Source organism: Salmo trutta, chromosome 15 (genome assembly GCF_901001165.1).
Source record: "Salmo trutta chromosome 15, fSalTru1.1, whole genome shotgun sequence".
Classification (NCBI taxonomy): domain Eukaryota; kingdom Metazoa; phylum Chordata; class Actinopteri; order Salmoniformes; family Salmonidae; genus Salmo; species Salmo trutta.
The window spans coordinates 4670240-4691952 of NC_042971.1; the positions used below are offsets into that span (position 1 = coordinate 4670240).

The window sequence follows — 21713 nt, forward strand, 5'->3', positions numbered from 1 at the left end:
GAGAAACCTCATAGCTGTGATCAATGTGACAAGAGATACTCTGATAAAAGATCTCTGATCAAACATCAGAAAATACATACATGAAGAAGTTGTTTCATGATATCAATGAAATAATGTCACAATGTAGAATGTTTTAATATTGTAGTAGGAGTATTTTAATGATGTCACAATGTAGAACCCTAAATGTTTTCCCCCTGTTCTATTGATTTCAACATGATATGGATATTAGCCTCATCTGTGGAAATTGTTTTGTTCTTTGCTCCGTTCATCTTTCCCTCAATCTTGACTAGTCTGCCAGTCCCTGCCACTGAAAAACTTCCCCACTGCATGATGCTGCCATGCTTCACCGTAGGGATGGTGCCTGGTTTCCTCCAGACGTGACACTTGGCATTCAGGCCAAGAGTTCAATCTTGGTTTCATCAGAACAGAGAATCTTGTTTCTCATGGTCTGAGAGGCCTTTTGGTGAACTCCAAGTGGGCCGTCATGTGACTTTTATTGAGAAGTGGCTTCTGTCTGGCCACTCTACCATAAAGGCCTGATTTGTGGAGTGCTGTATAGATGGTTGTCCTTCTGGAAGGTTCTCCCATCTCCACAGAGGAACTCTGGAGCTCTGTCATAGTGAACAGCGGGTTCTTGGTCACATCCTTGAACAAGGCCCTTCTCCCCCGATTGCTCTGTTTGAAGAGTCTTGGTGGTTCCAAACATCTTCTATTTAATAATGATGGAGGCCACTGTGTTCTTGTGGACCTTCAATACTTCAGCCATTTTTTGGTACCCTTCCCCAGATCCTGTCTTGGAGCTCTACGGACAATTCCTTCGACCTCATGGCTTGGTTTTTGTTCTGACATGCACTGTCAACTGTGGGACCTTATATAGACAGGTGTGTGCCCAAATCATGTCCAATGAATTGAATTTACCGCAGGTGGACTCCAATCAAGTTGTAGAAACATCTCAAGGATGATCAATGGAAACAGGATGCACCTGAAAGCAGTTTCGAGTCTCATAGCAATGGGTCTGCATACTTATGTAAATAAGGTATTTCTGTTTTTCTCTTTGTCATTATGGGGTAGATTAATGAGGAAAACAATATTATTTAATCCATTTTAGAATAAGGCTGTAACGTAACAAAATGTGTGAAAAGTCAAGGGGTCTGAATACTTTCTAAATGCTCTGAATATGCTATTGGTTTACTGTTAGAATAAGTTGTATGACTACACCAATACTGTTAAAGCAACGATGCAGAGACCTAGAAAATGCATGGCCAACCTTGCTGCTAGAGATCTAGCTACTGGGTGTGCAGGTTTCTGTTCCAGCCCTGCACTAACACCTGACATTGTGCTGATTATTTGGATTAGACACTATTGAACTATTCAGTCATGTCTTGTTGTGGAGTCAGATGGACGTCTAAATCCACGGCCCATTTCCACAGCTGTTCTTTATGATAGGAAATAAAGTGGATTCACACAATCAACTATAGTGTCTTTTTGGGTCAGTGAACATTCCCTGTTTGTCTGTTTTATTTGGTTGTTTCTCTAATTTAGTCTGATGATATTGATGCACAATCACTGTCTGGCTGACAGTCTGTGAACTGAGTCAATCTAGTTCCCACAGAATGAATGTTGTGGGTATTTAATTCTGCTACATTTAAACATTATTTTAAGCTTTATTTAACTAGGCAAGACAGTTGAGAACAAATTCTTATTTACAATGATGGCCTACCGGGGAACAGTGGGTTAACTGCCTTGTTCAGAGGCAGAACGACAGATTTTTACCTTGTCAGCTCAGGATTTGATCCACCAACCTTTTGGTTTCTGGCCCAATGCTCTAACCACTAGGCTACCTGCCGGCCCATAGGCATGTCCAATGCAGACATGATGGGATTAGTATTGGCTTCATAGGCGTGTCCAATGCAGACATGATGGGATTAGTATTGGCTTCATAGGCGTGTCCAATGCAGACATGATGGGATTAGTATTGGCTTCATAGGCGTGTCCAATGCAGACATGATGGGATTAGTATTGGCTTCATAGACGTATCCAATGCAGACATGATGGGATTAGTATTGGCTTCATAGACGTGTCCAATGCAGACATGATGGGATTAGTATTGGCTTCATAGACGTGTCCAATGCAGACATGATGGGATTAGTATTGGCTTCATAGGCGTGTCCAATGCAGACATGATGGGATTAGTATTGGCTTCATAGACGTGTCCAATGCAGACATGATGGGATTAGTATTGGCTTCATAGGCGTGTCCAATGCAGACATGATGGGATTAGTATTGGCTTCATAGGCGTGTCCAATGCAGACATGATGGGATTAGTATTGGCTTCATAGACGTGTCCAATGCAGACATGATGGGATTAGTATTGGCTTCATAGGCGTGTCCAATGCAGACATGATGGGATTAGTATTGGCTTCATAGGCGTGTCCAATGCAGACATGATGGGATTAGTATTGGCTTCATAGGCGTGTCCAATGCAGACATGATGGGATTAGTATTGGCTTCATAGGCGTATCCAATGCAGACATGATGGGATTAGTATTGGCTTCATAGGCGTGTCCAATGCACTTGTGCATGGGGTTTGTAATTTCGATAGTGAAACAGGATTTGCTAATCCTCCCACATTGTTTCCATTTTGCTGAGATGTTTTCTCCATTTGAAATGATACTGTTAGAAATAGGTAAAGCACTCAGACATCTGAGAACTTGTGTGTGTTAATCATTAGTTAATAACTTGAAAGAAAACAAAAGGCTGATTGATACTGATCAGTGTGTGGGTTTCTTTTTCATCAGACAATTAATGAGGCTCGCCATGTCGATGGAGACCAGATCAGACTCATAATGAGGCTCACCGTGTTGAAGGAGACCAGATTAGACTCATAATGAGGCTCACCATGTTGAAGGAGACCAGATCAGACTCATAATGAGGCTCACCGTGTTGAAGGAGACCAGATTAGACTCATAATGAGGCTCACCATGTTGAAGGAGACCAGATTAGACTCATCATGAGGCTCACCATGTTGAGGGAGACCAGATTAGACTCATAATGAGGATCACCATGTTGAAGGAGACCAGATTAGACTCATAATGAGGATCACCATGTTGAAGGAGACCAGATTAGACTCATAAGGAGGCTCACCATGTTGAAGGAGACCAGATTAGACTCATAAAGACCCAGTGAGGGTGGAGCTCAGTCAGAGAGCTGTTGAGGGACTGGTTAGGAAGAACACTTCTACAGCCAGAGAGGTGAGAGGTCACACATGGTTTAGATGGTAAATATTTGTTCCCTTAGCGGTTCATCACGTCAGCTAAAGGGAATATGTTCCATCATCTATGTTTATTTACATTAGTGCAAATTGTCCACTGATATTGGTGTAATTTCTCACCCCTTCTGGCTGTATGAAAGTTAATTTCCCCTCAGACACACACATTTGTTCTTTGATATTATGGTAATTTGTGTGGAATGTACTTGTCCCCACACATTCACCCCATCTCTTTACATTGCTGATGCATATTCAGTGGCCTGACTGTGTCCAGACTTTGTCAAAGGCCCATCCTGGTAGATCTGAACCTAATGCAGCTTGGAGTGATCAGATGACAGAAGTCACATTTAAGTGCCAGGTGTAACTGAGGCCGTAGATGCTCCATATCCATTACTTTGAGTGTTTTATATAATATGACTAAATGTGTTTCTGTGTTGCAGGGGCAGTCAGAAATGGAACAGCAAGGCCACAGAACATGACATAAGCAGAGATGTGGGAGACCACCTCAAGCCCCTGGTAGATCCGGGGGTGGTGTTTACCACTCCTTCAGCAGGCTGGAAAAGTGGGATTGATACAGTTTTTCATACTAAGGTGGACCAAGAGTTTGTTGATTGGTCAGTCATTGGGTTAATTTGTTTTACAATATGTTCAAATCAAATCAAGCTTTATTTATACAGCACATGTCAGACATGGATGCAACACAATGGCTTCACAGGAAAAAACGATGAAAATAATCCGAAATATTTAGTACACAAATATGAGGATAAAAAACAATAATAACAACTGAAAGACTAATGAGCATTCTGATGAAATGCCATTGATTAAAATACTAAGAATTGGATGCAACATCCAACCCAAAATATCAGCTTGTTTTACTACATTGTTTCTTGCTAAGATCCACAGCAAATATCACTAAAATAGAACTAGACCTGCTAACGAGCTAGACGTGCTAACGAGCTAGACGTGCTAACGAGCTAGACGTGCTAAAGTCCAACCTCAAAACATAAATGGAAAAACCAAAGCCTGTAACACCTTAAGACAACAAATATATCCTATATTTTTGTTGGAAAAGTTTGCTCACCACCAACAGAAAACAACTTCCATTTCACATGATAATCAACTACAATGCTTCACCTTCTACAATATAATCACTGGCTATCAACAATTAAAAACAAGAAAAAAACACGTATTTCTAAATAATAATATTATACAATAGTATTATTTTTCTCATTTTTCTTACTATAGAATCCTAAAACTCACTAGCTTCTAGAACTCTCGTCCCCTTGGAACGAGCCCAAACAAAACTCATCTCCAATAGGAAAAACGTGCAGTAAAAATAAATAAAGATCCATGGCAAAGCACTGGCTAAACGCAAAACACAAATCTTATATAGATTTGGGGGGAAATCAGGTTGAATCTGCTCTTCAAACTAACACAACAAAACAAAAAATACATGGAAATGGAGATATATTTTACCTCACTGGTTAGAGGACAACCTGCAGAAGACAGTCAGCTACATTTTGGAGTGATGCATTTAAATTTAGGGGTCCCTAAACAAAGGAACACAACACTTATTTGTCATAACTCATCGATATCATATTGAAATCAATTGTGCCGAGAGGAGGGAGATGAGGTTGCATTTTGATTCCAGTGGGTCACCAACGTAGTAAGTATAACACATCTCTTTTGTTGTTAGTCACTTTTAGTTAAATCACATAAATAGTGACTCTTCCATTTCAGAGCCTGGATTTTCCCCCTGAGGCTAATATCCATATCATGCTGAAATCAATAGAACAGGGGACAAACGTTTAGGGTTCTACATTGTGACATCATTAAAATACTCCTTCTACAATGTTAAAACATTCTACATTATGACATCATTAAAATACTCCTACTACAATGGTAAAACATTCTACATTGTGAGATTAATTCATTGATATCATGAAACAACTCCTTCATGTATTTTCTGATGTTTGATCAGAAGTCTTTTATCAGATTATCTCTGGTCACAGCTATAAGATTTCTCTCCTGTGTGCGTTCTCTGGTGCATTGTCAGATAGCTAGATGAAACAAAACTCTTCCCACATTGACCACAGCGATGCAATTTCTCTCCTGTGTGTGTTCTCTGTTGTAGAGTCAGAGTGCTAGATGCAGCAAACCTCTTCCCACATTGACCACAGCTACAAGATTTCTCTCCTGTGTGTGTTCTCTGGTGTGATACCAGATTGCCAGATTGACCAAAACTTTTCCCACATTGACCACAGGTAAAAGGTTTCTCTCCTGTGTGTATTCTCTTGTGTTGAGTCAGATGGCAAGATCGACCAAAACTCTTCCCACATTGACCACAGCTATAAGGTTTCTCTCCTGTGTGTATTCTCTGGTGTATAGTCAGAGAGCCAGATGTAGCAAAACTCTTCCCACATTGATGACAGCTATAAGATTTCTCTCCTGTGTGTGTTCTCTGGTGCAATGTCAGCTGTCCAGATTGACAAAAACGCTTCCCACATTGACCTTCTACAATGTTAAAACATGGATTTTCCCCTGAGGCTAATATCCATATCATGTTGAAATCAATAGAACAGGGGACAAACGTTTAGGGTTCTACATTGTGACATCATTAAAATACTCCTTCTACAATGTTAAAACATTCTACATTGTGACATTAATTCATTGATATCATGAAACAACTCCATCAATTCCTTCATGTATTTTCTGATGTTTAATCAGAGAACGTTTTTGACAGTATCTCTTCTCTTCTCTTCCCACATTGATTGCAGCTATAAGATTTCTCTCCTGTGTGTGTTCTTTGGTGTCTGGTCCACATGCAAAAGTAAGTAAAACTCATCCCACATTGACCACAGCTATAAGGTTTCTCTCCTGTGTGTGTTCTCTGGTGTAGAGTCAGAGTGCTAGATGCAGCAAACCTCTTCCCACATTGACCACAGCTATAAGGTTTATCTCCTGTGTGTATTCTCTGGTGTAGAGTCATAGCGCTAGATGTAGCAAACCTCTTCCCACATTGACCACAGCTATAAGGTTTCTCTCCTGTGTGTGTTCTCTGGTGTGATACCAGATTGCCAGATTGACCAAAACTCTTCCCACATTGACCACAGCTATAAGATTTCTCTCCTGTGTGTGTTCTCTGATTAATTTTAATGCCTGATGAGGAAGTAAATCTCTTCTCACAGTCAGAGCAGCAGTGAGTTCTCTTCCCTGTGGATCTCTGCAGGTGTTTCTTGAGGTGTTCTGATGTGGAGAGACTCTTCTCTGCCTCTTCAGCATCATGTGGTTGTTGAGGCTCCCCAGAGGGGTCCACGATAAGATAATTTACTGTATTTATATATCACAGGGGCATTGATCTGATTAACACCAGTAAATACAGTGAGTACTATCTTATCAAACAGGGACATTGATCTGATTAACACCAGTAAATATAGTGAGTACTATCTTATAAAACAGGGACATTGATCTGATTAACACCAGTAAATACATATAGTACTATCTTATAAAACAGGGACACAAACTCTGCAGTTGTTGAACTAATGTGTGATTTTTAAAAGGGCATTCTACACTTGAATATGTTTTTGTACTGTGTGAATTGTTCATGACGTCCTCAAGGGATTTTTAAACTTTTCCTGTTGAAAAGGGATATATAAATATATAAATAAAAATATAAATACAGTAAATTATAAACACACTAAAGGGAAACAAATAAATGTTTTGAGCAAAATAGTGTTTTTTTAACAACTGCAAACTAGAAGGAGTGAGTGATGTCATAATAAGGCCTTCAAGGAGTTGGCTTGATGGGAAGTTGTGATGTCATCCAATAGGAGGCTGATCTTCATGTGAATATTCATTATTCTATTTAAAATCCTTCATGTTCTGTCAAGTTGGTTGTTGATCATTGCTAGAAAGCCGTTTTCAAGTCTTGCTATTGACTTTCAAGACGATTTAAGTCCAAACTGTAACTAGGCCACTCAGGAACATTCAATGTCATCTTGGTAAGCTCCTCCAGTGTAGATTTGGCCTTGTGGTTTAGGTTATTGTCCTGTTAGGACAGTTTTTTGTATTCAGATCTTTGAAATGCACTCTACCTACGTAACATTTAGTGTCTCCTTATGTTACTTTGGGAAAACAGTTTTCATGGGCACAGAAATCCTAAATCATTTCAGAGTTTGCTAAATCCAATGGTTCTAACCGAGAGTCACCTTAACTTTATTGACAACACCCAAATGGATACTGTCATTAATGTGGTTCTTCAATAATTACACATAATACTTAATACTGTAGCTGTTTAGTTACAGTCACATGTTCAACTATCATCAGCTGATCCAGGAAATGGATTTTCGAATGACAGTCACATGACAAACATCACGACATGCAACAACAACCAAGTGCTTCTTCATTCATTACTCTGGTAAAGACAGTTATGCCGTGCTCCACGTTGGATCCAACATCCCTAACAAATTGATGTTTATAATGTGTTATTGTCTGCTTGATTTACAGTAGGGTCTCGTTAGTCTGTTTGGACACAGAGATACTTAGCTCATAATGTGTAGAGAACTGTTCCTTGGTGGATAGGCTATTGTACAACACACAGAGCTATTTTCCTTTATTCAGGACATTTAGAATGACATCACATTACAGAGTAGCCTAGTGGGATTATTCACAAAATTATCTGGTGATCAGGTTATGAAATGTCATGACAAAGACAGTTTAGTTTCCTTGTTTCACCTGAAATATTAAATTATTTATAGTCCTAGGTCTATGTTGTTGTTAGATAAAGTTATGGGTCCTACAGTAGGTCTATGTTATTGTTAGGTGAAGTTATGGGCCAATTTGTTAAACACTTAGTGTACAAACCCTCATTGTCAGGCTGATGTTAAAGCTAGCCAAAGAGCATTTTACTGGTTGAAGTGTTTTTTAAAGAATAAAGCAGTTGATTTGCGACAATAACACAAACATATTAAGCAGGAGGTTCAAACGAGCCTTACAATTATAATCCAAAAGTAATGTGAAATGCACTCATATGCAACCTGTAAATGGAGGCTATTTTTCCTGTCAGCCTATGAGAACTCCCCTGAGTTTTCCCCCATGGTGGTGAATTAGTGAATAGACACAGAGCTTAATGTGAGTTCCCTTGAGTAGCACTCCTGATCTTGCACTGTAATATTCAGAATACATTGTGAAAAACTAAAATCTTCGCTCACCATTTTTGCTCCAGGCAGATATACTACATCCATAACTAGTGGTTTCCTCATTACCAGATATACTACATCCATAACTAGTGGTTTCCTCATTACCAGATATACTACATCCATAACTAGTGGTTTCCTCATTACCAGATATACTACATCCATAACTAGCGGTTTCCTCATTACCAGATATACTACATCCATAACTAGTGGTTTCCTCATTACCAGATATACTACATCCATAACTAGTGGTGTCCTCATTACCAGATATACTACATCCATAACTAGCGGTTTCCTCATTACGAGATATACTACATCCATAACTAGTGGTTTCCTCATTACCAGATATACTACATCCATAAATAGTGGTTTCCTCATTACCAGATATACTACATCCATAACTAGTGGTTTCCTCATTACCAGATATACTACATCCATAACTAGTGGTTTCCTCATTAGCCGATATACTACATCCATAACTAGTGGTTTCCTCATTACCAGATATACTACATCCATAACTAGTGGTTTCCTCATTACCAGATATACTACATCCATAACTAGTGGTTTCCTCATTAGCAGATATACGACATCCATAACTAGTGGTTTCCTCATTACCAGATATACTACATCCATAACTAGCGGTTTCCTCATTACGAGATATACTACATCCATAACTAGTGGTTTCCTCATTACCAGATATACTACATCCATAAATAGTGGTTTCCTCATTACCAGATATACTACATCCATAACTAGTGGTTTCCTCATTACCAGATATACTACATCCATAACTAGTGGTTTCCTCATTACCAGATATACTACATCCCTAACTAGTGGTTTCCTCATTACCAGATATACTACATCCCTAACTAGTGGTTTCCTCATTACCAGATATACTACATCCATAACTAGTGGTTTCCTCATTACCAGATATACTACATCCATAACTAGTGGTTTCCTCATTACCAGATATACTACATCCATAACTAGTGGTTTCCTCATTACCAGATATACTACATCCATAACTAGTGGTTTCCTCATTACCAGATATACTACATCCATAACTAGTGGTTTCCTCATTACCAGATATACTACATCCATAACTAGTGGTTTCCTCATTACCAGATATACTACATCCATAACTAGTGGTTTCCTCATTACCAGATATACTACATCCATAACTAGTGGTTTCCTCATTTCCAGATATACTACATCCATAACTAGTGGTTTCTTCATTACCAGATATACTACATCCATAACTAGTGGTTTCCTCATTACCAGATATACTACATCCATAACTAGTGGTTTCCTCATTACCAGATATACTACATCCATAACTAGTGGTTTACTCATTACCAGATATACTACATCCATAACTAGTGGTTTCCTCATTACCAGATATACTACATCCATAACTAGTGGTGTCCTCATTACCAGATATACTACATCCATAACTAGTGGTTTCTTTGTTACCAGATATACTACATCCATAACTACTGGTTTCCTCATTACCAGATATACTACATCTATAACTAGTGGTTTCCTCATTACCAGATATACTACATCCATAACTAGTGGTTTCCTCATTACCAGATATACTACATCCATAACTAGTGGTTTACTCATTACCAGATATACTACATCCATAACTAGTGGTTTCCTCATTACCAGATATACTACATCCATAACTAGTGGTTTCCTCATTACCAGATATACTACATCCATAACTAGTGGTTTCCTCATTACCAGATATACTACATCCATAACTAGTGGTTTCCTCATTTCCAGATATACTACATCCATAACTAGTGGTTTCTTCATTACCAGATATACTACATCCATAACTAGTGGTTTCCTCATTACCAGATATACTACATCCATAACTAGTGGTTTCCTCATTACCAGATATACTACATCCATAACTAGTGGTTTACTCATTACCAGATATACTACATCCATAACTAGTGGTTTCCTCATTACCAGATATACTACATCCATAACTACTGGTTTCCTCATTACCAGATATACTACATCCATAACTAGTGGTTTCTTTGTTACCAGATATACTACATCCATAACTACTGGTTTCCTCATTACCAGATATACTACATCTATAACTAGTGGTTTCCTCATTACCAGATATACTACATCCATAACTAGTGGTTTCCTCATTACCAGATATACTACATCCATAACTAGTGGTTTACTCATTACCAGATATACTACATCCATAACTAGTGGTTTCCTCATTAGCAGGGAGGTGTTTCTGCAATCAAATTGTGAGTGCATCGCCCTCGCCCCCAAAATTTTAGCAAACGCAGAAAGGGGCCTGTATTGGATAGCAAAAATCACAATGCTTAGGATTTCACCAACTTTAATAACTTATCTCTAGCTACCGCTAATGTGAAAACAAGACAAAATATGATTGTTGCTAACTTGACTGTCTTAATTGCCAAATAATTTAACAGTCAATTGTTGTACAACTTCATGGGTACACTCTTGGCATCACCTTTCACCTCAAATAAACAGTGGATCTTTGCTGTTGTGGGCCTTTAACCATCTGTTTATAACTTTGTTATTCACACAGGAGAGAGACGTGACTATCGTGGATCCTCTGGGGAGTCTCAGCAACATCATGAAGCTGACAAGGCAGAGAAGAGTCTCTCCAGATCAGAACACCTCAAGACACAGCAGCAGAGACCCACATGGAAGAAATCTTACTGCAAATCTTCATCGGAACTTAAAATACACCAGCGAGTACACACAGGAGAGAAATCTCACCACTGTTTTGATTGTGGGAAGAGTTACTTAAGATCAAAATCACTAAAAGTACACATGATGATTCACACAGGAGAAAAACCTTATAGCTGTGATCAATGTGGGAAGAGTTTTACTACATCTAGCTATCTGACTATACACCAGAGAACACATACAGGAGAGAAACCATATAGCTGTACTCAATGTGGGAAGAGTTTTACTCATTCAAGCAACCTGTTATCACACCAGAGAAAACACACAGGAGATAAATCTTATAGCTGTGATCAATGTGGGAAGAGTTTTACTCAGTCAAGCAACCTGGTATCACACCAGAGAACACACACAGGAGAGAAACCTTATAGCTGTGATCAATGTGGGAAGAGTTTTACTACATCTAGCCATCTGATTGTACACCAGAGAACACACACAGGAGAGAAATCTTATAGCTGTACTCAATGTGGGAAGAGTTTTACTCACTTAAGCAGCCTGGTATCACACCAGAGAAAACACACTGGAGAGAAACCTTATAGCTGTGATCAATGTGGGAAGAGTTTTACTACATCTAGCCATCTGATTGTACACCAGAGAACACACACAGGAGAGAAATCTTATAGCTGTACTCAATGTGGAAAGAGTTTTACTCACTTAAGCAGCTAGTTATCACACCAGAGAACACACACAGGAGAGAAATCTTATAGCTGTAATCAATGTGAGAAGAGTTTTGTTACTTCTAGCCATCTGACTATACACCAGAGAACACACACAGGAGAGAAACCTCATAGCTGTGATCAATGTGACAAGAGATACTCTGATAAAAGATCTCTGATCAAACATCAGAAAATACATACATGAAGAAGTTGTTTCATGATATCAATGAAATAATGTCACAATGTAGAATATTTTAATATTGTAGTAGGAGTATTTTAATGATGTCACAATGTAGAACCCTAAATGTTTTCCCCCTGTTCTATTGATTTCAACATGATATGGATATTAGCCTCATCTGTGGAAATTGTTTTGTTCTTTGCTCCGTTCATCTTTCCCTCAATCTTGACTAGTCTGCCAGTCCCTGCCACTGAAAAACTTCCCCACTGCATGATGCTGCCATGCTTCACCGTAGGGATGGTGCCTGGTTTCCTCCAGACGTGACACTTGGCATTCAGGCCAAGAGTTCAATCTTGGTTTCATCAGAACAGAGAATCTTGTTTCTCATGGTCTGAGAGGCCTTTTGGTGAACTCCAAGTGGGCTGTCATGTGACTTTTATTGAGAAGTGGCTTCTGTCTGGCCACTCTACCATAAAGGCCTGATTTGTGGAGTGCTGTATAGATGGTTGTCCTTCTGGAAGGTTCTCCCATCTCCACAGAGGAACTCTGGAGCTCTGTCATAGTTCTTGGTCACATCCTTGAACAAGGCCCTTCTCCCCCGATTGCTCTGTTTGAAGAGTCTTGGTGGTTCCAAATGTCTTCCATTTAATAAGGATGGAGGCCACTGTGTTCTTGTGGACCTTCAATACTTCAGCCATTTTTTGGTACCCTTCCCCAGATCCTGTCTCGGAGCTCTACGGACAATTCCTTCGACCTCATGGCTTGGTTTTTGTTCTGACATGCACTGTCAACTGTGGGACCTTATATAGACAGGTGTGTGCCCAAATCATGTCCAATGAATTGAATTTACCGCAGGTGGACTCCAATCAAGTTGTAGAAACATCTCAAGGATGATCAATGGAAACAGGATGCACCTGAAAGCAATTTCGAGTCTCATAGCAATGGGTCTGCATACTTATGTAAATAAGGTATTTCTGTTTTTCTCTGTCATTATGGGGTAGATTAATGAGGAAAACAATATTATTTAATCCATTTTAGAATAAGGCTGTAACGTAACAAAATGTGTGAAAAGTCAAGGGGTCTGAATACTTTCTAAATGCTCTGAATATGCTATTGGTTTACTGTTAGAATAAGTTGTATGACTACACCAATACTGTTAAAGCAACGATGCAGAGACCTAGAAAATGCATGGCCAACCTTGCTGCTAGAGATCTAGCTACTGGGTGTGCAGGTTTCTGTTCCAGCCCTGCACTAACACCTGACATTGTGCTGATTATTTGGATTAGACACTATTGAACTATTCAGTCATGTCTTGTTGTGGAGTCAGATGGACGTCTAAATCCACGGCCCATTTCCACAGCTGTTCTTTATGATAGGAAATAAAGTGGATTCACACAATCAACTATAGTGTCTTTTTGGGTCATTGAACATTCCCTGTTTGTCTGTTTTATTTGGTTGTTACTCTAATTTAGTCTGATGATATTGATGCACAATCACTGTCTGGCTGACAGTCTGTGAACTGAGTCAATCTAGTTCCCACAGAATGAATGTTGTGGGTATTTAATTCTGCTACATTTAAACATTATTTTAAGCTTTATTTAACTAGGCAAGACGGTTAAGAACAAATTATTATTTACAATGACAGCCTACCGGGGAACAGTGGGTTAATTGCCTTGTTCAGGGGCAGAACGACAGATTTTTACCTTGTCAGCTCGGGATTCGATACACCAACCTTTTGGTTTCTGGCCCAATGCTCTAACCACTAGGCTACTTGCCGGCCCATAGGCATGTCCAATGCAGACATGATGGGAATAGTATTGGCTACATAGACGTGTCCAATGCAGACAAGATGAGATTAGTATTGGCTTCATAGGCGTGTCCAATGCAGACATGATGGGATTAGTATTGGCTTCATAGGCGTGTCCAATGCAGACATGATGGGATTAGTATTGGCTTCATAGACGTGTCCAATGCAGACATGATGGGATTAGTATTGGCTTCATAGACGTGTCCAATACAGACATGATGGGATTAGTATTGGCTTCATAGGCGTGTCCAATGCAGACATGATGGGATTAGTATTGGCTTCATAGGCGTGTCCAATGCAGACATGATGAGATTAGTATTGGCTTCATAGGCATGATGGGATTAGTATTGGCTTCATAGGCGTATCCAATGCAGACATGATGGGATTAGTATTGGCTTCATAGGCGTATCCAATGCAGACATGATGGGATTAGTATTGGCTTCATAGGCGTGTCCAATGCAGACATGATGGGATTAGTATTGGCCTCATAGGCGTGTCCAATGCAGACATGATGGGATTAGTATTGGCTTCATAGACGTGTCCAATGCAGACATGATGGGATTAGTATTGGCTTCATAGACGTGTCCAATGTAGACATGATGGGATTAGTATTGGCTTCATAGATGTGTCCAATGCAGACATGATGGGATTAGTATTGGCTTCATAGACGTGTCCAATGCAGACATGATGGGATTAGTATTGGCTTCATAGGCGTGTCCAATGTAGACATGATGGGATTAGTATTGGCTTCATAGATGTGTCCAATGCAGACATGATGGGATTAGTATTACATTTACATTTAAGTCATTTAGCAGACGCTCTTATCCAGAGCGACTTACAAATCGGTGCATTCACCTTATGATATCCAGTGGAACAACCACTTTACAATAGTGCATCTAAATCTTTTGGGGGGGGGGGGGGGTTAGAAGGATTACTTTATCCTATCCCAGGTATTCCTTAAAGAGGTGGGGTTTCAGGTGTCTCCGGAAGGTGGTGTCTCCGGAAGGTATTAGCTTCATAAGCGTGTCCAATGCAGACATGATGGGATTAGTATTGGCTTCATAGACGTGTCCAATGCAGACATGATGGGATTAGTATTGGCTTCATAGGCGTGTCCAATGCACTTGTACATGTGGTTTGTAATTTCGATAGTGAAACAGGATTTGCTAATCCTCCCACATTGTTTCCATTTTGCTGAGATGTTTTCTCCATTTGAAATGATACTGTTAGAAATAGGTAAAGCACTCACACATCTGAGAACTTGTGTGTGTTAATCATTAGTTAATAACTTGAAAGAAAACAAAAGGCTGATTGATACTGATCAGTGTGTGGGTTTTCTTTTTCATCAGACAATTAATGAGGCTCACCATGTCGATGGAGACCAGATCAGACTCATAATGAGGCTCACCATGTTGCGGGAGACCAGATTAGACTCATAATGAGGCTGACCATGTTGAAGGAGACCAGATTAGACTCATAATGAGGCTCACCATGTTGAAGGAGACCAGATTAGACTCATAATGAGGCTCACCATGTTGCGGGAGACCAGATTAGACTCATAATGAGGCTGACCATGTTGAAGGAGACCAGATTAGACTCATAATGAGGCTCACCATGTTGAAGGAGACCAGATTAGACTCATAATGAGGCTCACCATGTTGCGGGAGACCAGATTAGACTCATAATGAGGCTCACCATGTTGAAGGAGAACAGATTAGACTCATAATGAGGCTCACCATGTTGAAGGAGACCAGATTAGACTCATAATGAGGCTCACCATGTTGAAGGAGACCAGATTAGACTCATAATGAGGCTGACCATGTCGAAGGAGTCCAGATTAGACTCATTAGGCTCACCATGTCGAAGGAGACCAGATTAGACTCATATTGAGATTGACCATGTCGAAGGAAACCAGATTAGACTCATAATGAGGCTCACCATGTCGAAGGAGACCAGATTAGACTCATAATGAGGCTCACCATGTTGAAGGAGACCAGATTAGACTCATAATGAGGCTCACCGTGTTGAAGGAGACCAGATTAGACTCATAATGAGGCTCACCATGTCGAAGGAGACCAGATTAGACTCATAATGAGGCTCACCATGTCGAAGGAGACCAGATTAGACTCATAATGAGGCTCACCATGTCGAAGGAGACCAGATTAGACTCATAATGAGGCTCACCATGTTGAAGGAGACCAGATTAGACTCATAATGAGGCTCACCATGTTGAAGGAGACCAGATTAGACCCATAATGAGGCTCACCATGTTGAAGGAGACCAGATTAGACTCATAATGAGGCTGTCCATGTTGAAGGAGACCAGATTAGACTCATAATGAGGATCACCATGTTGAGGGAGACCAGATTAGACTCATAATGAGGATCACCATGTTGAAGGAGACCAGATTAGACTCATAAGGAGGCTCACCATGTTGAAGGAGACCAGATTAGACTCATAAAGACCCAGTGAGGGTGGAGCTCAGTCAGAGAGCTGTTGAGGGACTGGTTAGGAAGAACACTTCTACAGCCAGAGAGGTGAGAGGTCACACATGGTTTAGATGGTAAATATTTATGTCCCCTTAGCGGTTCATCACGTCAGCAAAAGGGAATATGTTCCATCATCTATGTTTATTTACATTAGTGCAAATTGTCCACTGATATTGGTGTAATTTTTCACCCCTTTTGGCTGTATGAAAGTTAATTTCCCCTCAGACACACACATTTGTTCTTTGTTATTATGAAGGTAATTTGTGTAAAATGTATTTTTCCCCTCATTCACCCCATCTCTTTACATTGCTTATGCATATTCAGTGGCCTGACTGCATCCAGACTATGTCAAAGGCCCATCCTGGTAGATCTGAACCTAATGAAGCTTGGAGTGATCGGATGACAAGTCACATTTAGGTGCCAGGTGTAACTGAGGCCAGAGATGCTCCATATCCATTACTTTGAGTGTTTTATATAATATGACTAAATGTGTTTCTGTGTTGCAGGGGCAGTCAATAAATGGAACAGCAAGGCCACAGAACATGACATAAGCAGAGCTGTGGGAGACCACCTCAAGCCCCTGGTAGAGCCGGGGGTGGTGTTTACCAGATGGACCTAGATATGTGTTGCTTTTGCACACATTTGTTCATTGGTTATGCAAGACTGTTGGTCAGTCATTGGGTTCATTTGTTTTACAATATGTTCAAATCAAATCAAGCTTTATTTATACAGCACATTTCAGACATGGATGCAACACAATGGCTTCACAGAAAAAAACTATTAAAATATTTAGTACTCAAACACAAGAGGATAAAACACAATAACTTAAAGACTACTGAGCATTCTAATGAAAATCACAACAAACAGAAGACTAACAACTGAAAGACTAATGAACACCCTAAGGAAATGCCATTGATTAAAATATTAACAATAGGATGCAATATCCAACCCATAATATAAGCTTGTTTGTTGCTACCTTCCCCATCAAGAAAACAAGAAAACCAGAAATGGCCCTTACATAGAAGAGGGAACTAACAAAGAGTCACTGACAGCAACCACAACTAAAAACCGGACCAGCTCAGGTGAAACACCTTCCCACTAACGAGATGGACAAGCCAGCACAGGTGTAACACATACTGACTAACGAGGTGACACCAATCAGTGCGTCCTACGTGCTAACGAGCTAGACGTGCTGACGAGCTAGACGCGCTAACGAGCTAGACGCGCTAACGAGCTAGACGGGCTGACGAGCTAGACGGGCTAACGAGCTAGACGTGCTAACGAGCTAGACGGGCTGACGAGCTAGACGACGTGCTAACGAGCTAGACGACGTGCTAACGAGCTAGACGACGTGCTAACGAGCTAGACGACGTGCTAACGAGCTAGACGACGTGCTAACGAGCTAGACGACGTGCTAACGAGCTAGACGCGCTAACGAGCTAGACGTGCTAAAATCCAAACCTCAAAACATAAATGGAAAAACCAAAGAATGTAATACCTTCCCCCTTAAGAGAATGCTTACCACCAACAGAAAACAACTTCCATTTCACATTATAATCAACTACAATGCTTCACCTTCACAAATATAAACATGGTGTCTACTGGCTGTCAACAATTAAAAACAAGAAAAACACGAATATATTTTTCCCCACGAGCTTCTAGAACTCTCATCTTCCTAAAACTCACTAGCTTCTAGAACTCTCGTCTTCCTAAAACTCACTAGCTTCTAGAACTCTCGTCTTCCTAAAACTCACTAGCTTCTAGAACTCTCGTCCTCTTGGAACGAGCCCAAACAAAACTCATCTCCTATATGGAAAAACATGCAGTCAAAATAGTTTGTGATCCATGGCAACTCACTGGCTAAACGCAAAACTTTGACTGCACACCATCTGTTTTCAAGAGGAAACACCTGCAATATTATCATTAAAATCATTAAATTACTCCTACTACAATGTTAAAACATTCTATATTGTGACATTTCATTGATATCATGAAACAACTCCTTCATGTATGTATTGTCTAATATTTGATCAGAGATCTTTTATCAGATTATCTCTGGTCACAGCTAAGAGGTTTCTCTCCTGTGTGTGTTCTCTGGTGTACTGTCAGATTGCCAGATTGAATAAAACTCTTCCCACATTGATCACAGCTATAAGGTCTCACTCCTGTGTGTGTTCTCTGGTGTACTGTCAGACCGCTAGATGAAGCAAAACTCTTCCCACATTGATTACAGCTATAAGGTTTCTCTCCTGTGTGTGTTCTCTGGTGTAAAGTCAGCTGGCTAGATGTAGTAAAACTCTTCCCACATTGACTACAGTTATAAGATTTATCTCCTGTGTGTGTTCTCTGGTGTGTTGTCAGACATCCGGATGTACCAAAACTCTTCCCACATTGATGACAGCTATGAGATTTCTCTCCTGTGTGTGTTCTCTGGTGTAAAGTCAGCTGGCTAGATGTAGCAAAACTCTTGCCACATTGATCACAGTTAAAAGCTTTCTCTCCTGTGTGTGTCCGCTGGTGTACTATCAGGGTGTTTAGCTGAGTAAAACTCTTCCCACATTGATTACAGCTATATGGTTTTTCTCCTGTGTGTATTCTCTGATGTGATTTCAGGGTTTGTAGCCGAATAAAACTCTTCCCACATTGATCACAGTTAAAAGCTTTCTCTCCTGTGTGTGTCCGCTGGTGTACTATCAGGCTGCTTAGCTGAGTAAAACTCTTCCCACAGTGATCACAGCCAAAAGATTTCTCTCCTGTGTGAATTATGTTATGTATTTGAAGGTCTACTGAAGAGCTGAATCTCTTCCCACAGTCAGAGCAGCAGTGAGATTTCTTCCCTGTGGCTCTATGCTGGTGTTTCTTGAGGAGTTCTGATCTGGAGAGACTTTTCTCTGCCTCATCAGCATCATGATGTTGTTGAGGATCCCCAGAGGATCCACGATAGTCCCGTCTCTCTCCTGTGTGAATCACAAAGTCAGACAGATGATTAAAAGCCAACAACAGCAGAAATCCACTGTTTATTTGAGGTAAAAGGTGATGCCCAGAGATACCCATTAGTGGTAACTAGAAATAAGTTATTAAAGTTGTTGAAATTCTAAGCAGTGTGCCAGACAACTATTGGTCTCCAATATAGGCCCCTTTCTGTATTTGCTAAAATTGCGGTGCGAGGGCGATGCGCACACAATTTCATTGCAGAAACTCCTCCCTGCTAATGAGGCTGATCCAGGGGCGGCAGGTAGCCTAGTGGTTAGAGCATTGGACTAGTAACCGGAAGTTTGGAAGATGGAATCCCCGAGCCGACAAGGTAAAAATCTGTCATTCTGCCCCTGAACACCGTTGCTAGGCCATCATTGAAATGAAAAATTTGTTCTTAACTGACTTGCCTACTGAATTGGTTGCAGAAACTCCTCCCTGCTAATGAGGAAACCACTAGTTATGGATGTAGTATATCTGGTAATGAGGGAACCACTAGTTATGGATGTAGTATATCTGGTAATGAGGAAACCACTAGTTATGGATGTAGTATATCTGGTAATGAGGAAACCACTAGTTATGGATGTAGTAAAACTGGTATTGAGGAAACCACTAGTTATGGATGTAGTATATCTGGTAATGAGGAAACCACTAGTTATGGATGTAGTATATCTGCTAATGAGGAAACCACTAGTTATGGATGTAGTATATCTGGTAATGAGGAAACCACTAGTTATTGATGTAGTATATCTGCTAATGAGGAAACCACTAGTTATGGATGTAGGCATCGCGACAGGTTACCTATTTTGATGTAATATGAAAGTATTATTTGAAATTATTTTGATGTGATATTTAAGTATTGTGTGAAATTATTCTGAATTGATATGAAAGTACAGCAATTTATGTTTCTAGAAACGTATCGCAATTGAGAATCGATTCACATTTAGATGGAATATTTGACTATTTTAGCTGCCAGAGCCAGTCTACCTCTGAAAATAACATACAGTCCTTGGACCTTGAGGAGTAACGGGGGCAGCAATCAGCAGTAGAAACAATAACAAAGCGTACTCCCTGCCCGTTTCGGTAAAAAGCTGAGGGATGGGGCTGGAGAAATGTAACCAGCCATGATATCAACATTATAGTTTTAACCATGTTTTGAGGATATACAGTGTTTGTTTATATTTACTGACAAACATTGGAGTAAAAAAAAGCTTATATTTTGGGATCTGATGGGGTACAACAGTTGAACTAAGCTCATGAGGCATTTAAAAGTAAATTCTTAAAGAAACAGATGGGTACATATCATTAATGTATAAGTCCCAAAATGGATGTAACAACTGCTGATTGCCCCTTTAAGAGAACATATTGGGCTAATCTAATAGGAGATATTGAGGACTACAGTATTTCAGGCATTGTCATTGGATGCATTTGATCAATTGTTAACGTTTTGTTGATGGTCCACTCTTGATGTTCTACACGTTACAGTGTAGCTTCAGCCATTCCTACAGAACAACATTAAAGTGTAGAAGCCCTTTACTGCATATTGGTTCAACGACTGCAGAGACGGTACTTACTGGTGTTAAACAGATCTCCAACCTCCTCTTCTTCCTCCAATGTGACAGTCATCTCCCCCTCCTCCTCTTTCACTCCAAAAACCGCATCCTCCTCTTTCTCTTCCTCCTCTTCTTTTACTGTAACATCCTCCTCCTCTTTCACTCTGAACGCGTCTTCCTCTTCTTTCACTGTAACGTCTTTCTCTTCTTCTTCTTTCACTGTAACAGCTTCACCCTCTACTTGTTTTTGTATTGTAACAGCCTCCTCTTCCTCCTCCTCTTTGACGAGAGCCTCTTTCTCCGTCCAGCAGACCTCTTCTTTAACAGGAGGAGAGTAACTTAGTGAACTCATGGTCGGAGATGTTAGCTAGCTAGCATTAGCGACTAGTCTAGTTCTAAGGTAACTTAGCAAACCAGCTAGCTGACAAACAACGTAAACATATAATTAAATGGGCCAACAAGTACATACGACAGAAGTGTGTTTAATACACAGAGACTAATATACACCAAAACAGTGTACAGAGCGTGAATGTTGTAGCTATGTTTGCTAGAAAGCTACCGAGGTGTCTGACTAGCTGTTGTTGTTGAAGGAGCGTCCGTCCACTAGATTATACGTCACACTGGCAGCATCGCCTGAACCTAAAAGACGCACATTTCCATCTGCTGACTGGAGTGGGAAACGCAGTTGAGGAACCAAACGTTTATTTTTCATTTATTTCATAAAAGGTTAATATTATATTAAGTCGTTCAAAGATAAGCATGTGTTGATTGATTTGTGTTTAATGAGTGAGAATTTAAAACAAACTTTACACCCACTACATATTTGCATTGAACCATACTTCTGAC

The 21713-nt window shown here is 40.1% G+C and overlaps 1 protein-coding gene and 1 pseudogene across 1 annotated transcript; one reads left to right on the forward strand and one right to left on the reverse strand.

Annotated features, from left to right (window-relative positions):
- Positions 1-5486: 5486 nt before the first annotated feature.
- LOC115148206 (zinc finger protein 180-like) lies at positions 5487-6413 on the reverse strand (the record flags this gene model as incomplete). Its single annotated transcript, XM_029690182.1, has 2 exons — positions 5487-5779; positions 6125-6413. Coding segments are annotated over 2 exons (582 nt in total), but the record flags the coding sequence as incomplete, so codon positions are not given.
- A 4885-nt stretch (positions 6414-11298) lies between these two features.
- On the forward strand, positions 11299-11988 carry LOC115148208 (zinc finger protein 180-like; annotated as a pseudogene).
- Positions 11989-21713: the final 9725 nt, after the last annotated feature.